We start from the raw sequence: 8,676 nt of genomic DNA, 5'->3' as shown, positions 1-8,676 counted from the left end.
CTGCTTCTGCCAACAGCCCATTGATACACAGTGAGCGACTTTCTTGGGTGTGTTACTGGGATCAGATGAGAAAAGTGCTCTGATGTGGTGGGATTTTGCTTGTCATGAATATTTATATAAAGTCTCTGTACTTTGATGCTTTCAAGAATGTAAATGCAAAAGAAGAGGAAGCAGATTTTTTAAAACAATATTTTAAATATTTTAGTCTACTTTTGAAGTCCTAGAGAATACTGTGCTGTTTCTTGGCAGGTTCCTGAGTGAGAGCAGTGAGCTGGAAAGGTGGGGAGGGGACAAGTAGCATTGCCATGAAATATATTCCTTCTTCTTATGGAGAAAACTGGATATATATTGTCAAAACTTGCTGTGGGAGACAGCCCAAAGTGCCGAGTAAATACCATTCCTGAGTTTTTCTCATTTAAAATGTATTTTAGTTTAAGTGTTGCATTTTGGCTCTTTCACACTTCAGAATGACTATGGTAAAATTACTTTGTATAATGATTTCATTGTTTGCATATTGTAGAAAAGCAAAAATAAAAAAAAAAAGGCCATGTAATAGGTAGTCAAAAGATCAAGCAAATATTTCACTCAGTGTACAACAAAATATTATGAGGTAATTTTATTTTTTTTCAATTTTTAGGTAAAAATATTACAGTATACAAGATAATTTTATTAAAGGTAAAAATACAGTATTTTTTTCTCTAAACAGATCTACGTACAGTACACTTTTTTTATTTTGTTTTCTTTCATTTTTGTACAAATATAACTATTATTCTAATAGGCTATATGTATTCTCATCTGGCACTTAAGAACTGATCACAGGTCACCTTCTGGCTCTGCTTGTTCGTCTCAGCTGAAACCTAGATGTCATGTTCATTTTATAGGTGTCTCATGTAAACACACAGTCCAGTTCCATGGTTCCCAAGTAGTAAGGTGTGCTTTAAGTAGTTGAGATCATGTAGCCAACCATGAAAACCCAAGCCATCCATGTTTGCAGTTGTGTTGCACAGACTTATAATTTTCCTGTTGAAAAAGTGTGATCCTTCTATTACCACAGCCTTAGAACACTTTGAATCCCTTTCTCATCCTCTGTGAGAGCCAAAAACATGGCAACAATTTCTACAACGATTTTTTCCTTTATTTCCTTTTTTTTTTTTTTTTTTTTGGTAAGAATGTTCGATTGAAACCTTTTTGACAAATCTCAAGGCTGGAAACTACTGGGCAATGTTCTTTGTGATTGATCTCTCCCTATGGCTTGCAGTTTGACCTCTGGAATCTGAAAGCTGAGCTCAGTTGCATCGCTGTCTCTGGATTAATGTTGTTCTTTGAACTGAATACATTAGCACAATGTGTTTTATCTCTGGGTGTTCCTGGGAAGTGAGTTTCACATCATTACGAATATTTCAGTCCACTGTTGTCGGAGATGGGATCGACTAAAGATAAAAGAGAGGCTAAGTGCATACAAAGAGACCATATCCATCAGCAGACTAGCTAACATGGCTGGAAAAGGGGGACAGGAGTGTTTGGCTGGAAATCCTTTCATCAGGTTAAAGGATAATTTACCTCACAAGCTTGATTTCATTTTTCCAGTGCTGTCAGTGTCTACTTCTCGTTCACTGCCTTGGTCACTTCAACAAATGATTTCTCATTAGCTTTTCATTAGCCACAGTGCTGATCAAAGTTATATTCAGGGTTGCCAAAGTTATATTCAGGGTTCCCAATGTAAACATAAAAGGAGAGTACACACCACCCAAGAATAGAAATTTAAAATTTTTTGCAGGGAATTTGCTTGGCACATTTTTTCTTCAGGCTTCACCCATTCCTGGTCAGTACAGACTCTGTTGGTGTTAATGAGCACAGTTACATTGTCTTCTCTGGAGTCAGGTGAATGAAGATCTGGCTTTTTTTTGCCTTTAATTGGAGGTGCCTTCTCTGTGGTGCATCTGTTTCTGATGTCAGGGGCATAGATTTTTACCATTAAGTCACTTTTGTATCAGAAAAGATTTAACTGGTCACTCACCAAGTGCAGGAGTAAAAGCAAAGTGCTCCTACCAACCCTTGCTTGTCAACAAAAGCTGAGTGTGCAATACTCATCTTTCACATGTTTTCTGCCCTCCTTAGATGCTGGTTGAGAATGAACAATGTTTAGAAAACAAGTTGTCTTTCTCTGTATTCTCCATCAAATGTCCTTATTTAAGGTCTTCCCAAACTTGTCACTCAGCTGCTGTATTAGTTTGGCCAGCTCACCAGTAGCTTGGGACTTTTCCTCTAAGAGTTCATAGCGGAGACTGGAAATATCTTGTTTGATTTCTTTAAGTTCTCCTGAAAGAGGAAAATGTTCTTGTTAGCCATACTCAACCAAGTCAGTAATCCCTATGGTTCCAAGACCTGAGAGAGCAATAATTGCAGTGTTTGGTCAGGAATGTGTGTGGAGCTGCATTTGATCTTCCTGCATTACACACTTAATATCTGTAGTTATAAGGAATAGCCTGTACTTGCAGTAGGGGTACCAACAGCTACAGCTGTTGAAGAGTTGTGGAGAGTTCATGTTTCTTTCTCAAATTTGTTCTCTCTCCACAATCCGATCTCCACCTACATAGGCTATTTGCAAGTGGGTAGTTAAGAGGTGTTAGAGGTTTTTTTCCATCTGCACACAAATCCCACAAGCCACCACATCAATAAGAATCTGGATCCCATTCAAAACAGGGTCCTTGGGGCAGGCTTGGGCAGGGCAGTCAGAAAATGCTTCACCTAGACACCAAGGTAAGGTTGGGTGTTGGCAATACCCTGGTGGTGGTAAAGGAAGGAGAGCTAGAGCTACAGGGGTGAGCAGGGCTGGGTGAAGGTCCTGTGAGATGTGTGTTCTGCTAAGGACAAACAAGGACCAGGGCTGGGTGAAGGTCCTGTGGGATCTCTGTTCTGCTAAGGACAAACAAGGACCTGGAATTCCAAGGGCACAAGGGTGGCTCAGAGTCACCTGAGTGTGAGCATGAGCAAGCTCTCTCTACAGAGCATCTTAACTAAGCTCAGCCCTCCTACTGGCCAGATCAGCAGCAATAACAGCTCATGCTCCTTAGGTGGGTCAATGATAAAATTCCACTTGCCTTCATTGACCTCGTCATTTTCCCGGTCAACCTGAGCCTTCAGCACGTAGCGCTTGATCAGACGCTTCATTATCTTCTGGAAGGATAACAGAAACACTCCTTCAGTGAGAGACTGTCCACATGCCAGACTTATTATGAGCAATTAATCTGGTTTCACTAGGGATATTTTTTATTTTTCCCCATTTATTTTACATTTTATATTGTGAAGATTGCACTACAGTAGTTGACTGACAGCCACTCAATCACTCAGCACTTTGGGGTTCTTTGTGGGATGCATGTGAATGCACAGCATGTCCCACAGGCAGAAAGAAAACACAGATGATCCAATAAAAAGCTAAGGAAATGGGTTCCAGAGCCTTCTTTTAACATGTTGCTGTCTAATAGTAATTTACATGAAGAAATAAGTGGTAATTAATGATGTTAGCAAACTCACTCACAATACAGCTGACCTGAGGTTCACAGAAAGACTCTGTTAGCCTTGTCATGGGGTTTTTAAGAGAAAATAAATTTAGAGAAGGACAGAAAAAAGAGAGTCTGAACAAAGGTGGGGAACTTGGCTTAAGGGAGAAAAGTTTCTTATGGAAATGGTGGATTTTAAGAGAGATATATGGGGAAAAATATAAAGCCATGTAAATTTAGAAAATGGAAGATGATTGTTAGTATGGAATAGTAAGTATGGGAATAGATGATAGTTATGGATATGAGCTTGCAATGTGCTATTGTTCCAAGAATATCTAAGTTCCATTTATCTGAAAGGAAAGTAACTTTGGCAGTTTTGGGCTGCACTCTGGGGTACAGCTGATAGCCTTGTCTTCACTGTGGAAAAGACACCCCAGTGGGGAAAAAATCTCATAATAAAATCCTATACAGAAAAAAAGGAATTAAAAGATATAAACATAAAAAGAAATGTTCTCTCAGAGACAGAGATTTACATACATCCTCTGCAAACACAAGAGAGTTCAGTGTCTTTGATAGACCAGATGTCCAGCATTAAAGGAGAAGCCTCTCCCAGCATGGACTCATTTCACAAAGTAATCACATCTCTGCTTGGAACACCTGAAAAATGCTACAAAGGGTGTGAAATTAAGAAAACAGCACACCTGCTCTTTTTTCTGCCTAGCCAAATAAGGATTATAGCAGTGCAAAAGGCTTGTGGGGATCAAAGAAGGATCCAGTCATTTGTCTATGCCATGCAGCCATGGAATATGGGATGACTAGACTGTCCTTTATGCCAGAGGCATCTGGCTAAGCAGGTGAGTCACTAAGGCAGCAGAGATGAGTACAGTGCACCTACGGTGTGCTGGAGATGGCCAAGGTAGTAGAATCCAGAGGGAGGTAGGGCTGTCACCTGAGAAAACATAAATGAAGTAATGTTTGGGGAAAGTAGGGAAATCCTGGATCCAAAAATAAGTCATTTTTTTCCAGAGCAGAAGTCAGAGGAGATTTAGACTAAAACAAGGAATCAGAACACAGGTTCTTATTACCTATAAAAAAATAATACATAACCTCTCCTTACATCAGTTCCCATATTCTCTTTGATAAAGATATCGTTTTTCCTAGACTAGTTCATTCCCAAATCATGGCAGCTGTATTGACTTGTTCCTCATGCTTTTCAAAATATTGCATTATTAAAATCTGTATATTTTTGTTACCCCTCTAGAGCGCTGTTCATATGTAGTCTTAAGCACACAGACTGCAGAGATTGCAGATACATCCCTCAATAAACACTTCTAAACTAGAAACAAGTGCTTCAAAGGTTTTCCCAGTAGTAGAAAAACTTTCCAGCCAGATTATCACACTGTTCCTTCTTCTTTATGTTTAGACTATTACATTCTCCTTATATTATTTGGGCAATTTCTTTCTGCAGCAACCAAAATGTTCTAAGGTAGTTTGAAGACAAACCTGGCATTATTAAAACAAAAGAACAGGTACTTATCTTTTTCTATCTATTTTTCACGGTCACCTTTGGCTTTTTCAATATTGGAAATAAAGGTCTAATTTACCATAAACACTGGGTGGTCTTATTGAGAAATAATAGCTACAGGAAAAGAACCAGTTCAGCAGAGGCTGACACATCACCTGTGAGTTTGAATGGATGGGGATGTGTCAGAAGCGCTGAAATGCCACTTTGAGCAGAGCACAATCTCCCATCCCTTTTCCTTTGATAGGATCAAGCCAACTAACTCCAGATGCCAGAGTGAATGCATCCCATTTCTAACTTAGATTTTTAGATTCCCCTCCTATTTTGGTGGAAAAGCATGAAAAATTTTTAAAACCAGTAGAAATTTCTTACTGGTCTGCTGAACAGCTTGGGAGCCCCTTGTGCTGGAAGCTGTACCAACACAAGACAAACCACTTCTGGAATTGCCCTTGCACATTTTAGCCAATTTAGCTATTATTTTCCTCATCTGTCTTTAATGTCAGTCCCTTCAGACACAGCACTTGCCATCGGATTCCTTTCCACTTTATGCTAAAAAAGAAGGTAAAAATCCTGCGGGGCACATTCCGTTAATTGTATCACCCTGGGACACGTTTGCACAAGAAATAACACATCTGCTGGCACCACACTGGAGCTGGACAGACAGCTGTGGTACCCTGTGCCACCTCTGCAGCCACAGGGGGTTCTGAACCGTAGCACACTGCAGGGTTAGCTGGGCAGGACGAGCCAGAGGAAGCACATGCAGATGTTAATGCAGCAGCTGGAGAGGTGAGGGATGAAATGCTGTCAATGCAAGATGGGAGGAGTAAAGGTTGGGCGATGTGTGTTGAGTTAAACACCCTCAGGAGGCATTAATCAGCATGACAAATGCTAACACCATGCATGTTTCCATGGGGAACAGACTGCCTTGGTTTCCAAAACACCCCAGCCCAGGCCTGAGCCAGTGCCCATCCAGGACAGCACCGCCTGGAGAAGGCAAAGGTGATTCCTGCAGGTGGGAGCTGGGCACGGGCAGAGCTCTCCCCTGGCTCCTGCTTTCATGCTCTGATTACCTGGTATCTCGTGGGCTTGGTGTAAGCGTTCTTCCCAGAAAAACTCTCTGTGTTCTGAATGCTAGAGTGAAAACGAACTTTCTGAAATTATAAAACATCATGACATGATTAAATCAATGATAGCTTCTCATACCTAGACAGCCCCAAACTAAGAAGAGCTTTAGAAAAACAGTAGGAAATGGTTCTATGTACAGTAGAGTAAAAGCCAGAACATTCAAACCAAAAAAGGAAATTTCTGGAAGATAGAAAAAACAAAAAAATACACAAATTAATGGAAAAATCTGGATTCTAAATTATCTAGACAGAAATGCTATTCACACACATGTTTTAGACAACAAGGTATAAAGAGGCACAAAATACTTTTATCTTAATGAGGCTGATGCCTATCCATTCAGAACACAAGATAACTGCTTGCGTTTGGAAAGAACAGGATTGTGGTACAAAGCCAAATTCTGAAACACAATTGATTTTCACAGGTCCTTTTAAAACAGCAGTACCCTTTGCTATTTCTTTTGGGTCAAGAAAAATATGCATTTTTTAAACAGACAATTTTATATTAATCAGAGGCATGACAGCTCTAGAAGCTTCCAAGGAGACTTTTCTGGAGACTACACACAATATTGGTTGGAGATTTCTTTGACTGCAATCCACCTCTGAGGTTTTTGATCCAATATTAACCAAAAAAAAAATCACTTATTCAGAGGAATAAATATTATAGACTTCTGCACCTATATGCAATTGTATGTAGAGGGGAGGCCCTGGATAAGGGCTTTTCTTCCATGGTTGAACCAGACACCCTGATTTAGTGTTTTTTCTTTCAAATCAGGATGTTTATAATGATTGAAAGTCTGAAATAATAGTGTAATTTTTAAAAAATGTCTTTCTCACTCATCAGGTGTATCATGAGCTTAGAGACTCTTGAAGATGATACATGAACAAAATCAATTGGCAAGCAAGAAATGACTGATATTCTTAATTGTTTATGCTAAAGCCATGGAAAATATGAATATTGCATGAGTTGCATGAAAAAGGACAGACACTTTCCCTCAACAGGCTTGGGGAAGCAGAGGCTTAGAGGAAATTTTATTACTTTGTTTTAGGCTTTGAAGCAGAAATTAAATTTCAAACAAAGCGAGCTTAGTGCAGTCTGATTCAAATAACATTTTAAAAGCATTTTAAAATCATTATTTGAGGTAGTTGAAGGAGAAACACTTCTTTCATTTTGAGACTCCACTGTTCTAGTGGTTCTTCCAGTAATCAATAGCAGTGTTAAATGCATTTGTAGACATGCTTGTCTATCTCAACAAAACTCCCTATGTTGATAGTTAAATTATTTGATAATACAGAGTAAACCCCATGGACACACTTCTCCCTTCAATTTAGGTGCTGGCAGAGAGTGGGTGAGTACCAGACCTGAGCAGTTCTCTCAAACTCCTGGGAGGATGATCCTCTTTGGAGGCCATGGGCTTTGCCTGGAGCTGGGGGGCTCACCATGAGCTGGATGGCTCATCATGAGCTGGATGGTTCACCATGAGCTGGATGGTTCACCATGAGCTGGATGATTTACCATGAGCTGGGGGCTCACCATGAGCTGGATGGTTCACCATGAGCTATGGGGCTCACAATGAGCTGGATGGTTCACCATGAGCTGGGGGGCTCACCATGAGCTGGATGGCTCATCATGAGCTGGATGGTTCACCATGAGCTGGATGGTTCACCATGAGCTGGATGATTTACCATGAGCTGGGGGCTCACCATGAGCTGAATGGTTCACCACGAGCTGGATGGTTCACCATGAGCTGGATGGTTCACCATGAGCTGGGGGCTCACCATGAGCTGAATGGTTCACCACGAGCTGGATGGTTCACCATGAGCTGGATGGTTCACCATGAGCTGGATGGCTCACCACGAGCTGAAGTGTTCACCATGAGCTGGATGGTTCACCATGAGCTGGATGGCTCACCACGAGCTGAAGTGTTCACCATGAGCTGGATGGTTCACCATGAGCTGGGGGGCTCACCATGAGCTGGATGGTTCACCATGAGCTGGATGGTTCACCACGAGCTGGGGGAGCTCACCATGAGCTGGATGGCTCACCATGAGCTGGGGGGCTCACCATGAGCTGGATGGCTCACCATGAGCTGGATGGCTCACCATGAGCTGGATAGTTCACTGTGAGCTGGGGGGCTCTGTTATTTGCTCCTCCAAGAGGTCCAAACAGACCTTAAAGCAGCCTACATGCCCCAAAGACAAATTCTGCAAAGCCTCCTCCAATTTCCCTTCCCTTCTCCTCAGTCTCTCTTCCAAGGTTACAGCTGAGGGTGGCCTGCACACATATCAGCTGGAGAGTGCCACCCTGTTGTCCCCTCCCTGGGCAGTGCCACACAGCTCAGCTGGGAAAACTGGAACAATGGCCCTGAGCCAGACAAGTTGTGAACCTCTTTGTGCCTCTGCTTCTGCCCCTCTCTCTGATCTTGCTTATTTGGCCTTGGAGTGCCTGCTTTTACAAAAGTTAAAAAGTGCCTGCTTTTACAAAAATTGCCCTTTCCCTGGTGCCTGGTCCAACGAGGCCACACCTTTGGGA

At 41.5% G+C, this 8,676-nt stretch overlaps 1 protein-coding gene across 1 annotated transcript in view; it reads right to left on the bottom strand.

The window, feature by feature from the left end:
- Window positions 1-2,100: 2,100 nt before the first annotated feature.
- Window positions 2,101-8,676, bottom strand: part of TRPC7 (transient receptor potential cation channel subfamily C member 7) — a 69,735-nt gene continuing 63,159 nt past the window's right edge. Inside the window, exons 10-12 of the mRNA XM_054288178.1 lie at window positions 6,093-6,173; window positions 3,102-3,177; window positions 2,101-2,319 (exon numbers count right to left, since the gene is read on the bottom strand). Of these exons, the coding sequence (XP_054144153.1) occupies window positions 2,177-2,319; window positions 3,102-3,177; window positions 6,093-6,173 (300 nt within the window). The 3' untranslated portion in view covers window positions 2,101-2,176. The remainder of the gene's footprint in view (window positions 2,320-3,101; window positions 3,178-6,092; window positions 6,174-8,676) is intronic.

Source organism: Melozone crissalis, unplaced genomic scaffold (assembly GCF_028551555.1).
Source record: "Melozone crissalis strain CALT ecotype California unplaced genomic scaffold, PUWL_Pcris_2 ptg000061l_1, whole genome shotgun sequence".
NCBI lineage: Eukaryota > Metazoa > Chordata > Aves > Passeriformes > Passerellidae > Melozone > Melozone crissalis.
This window is presented reverse-complemented; position numbering and strand designations above follow the sequence as displayed.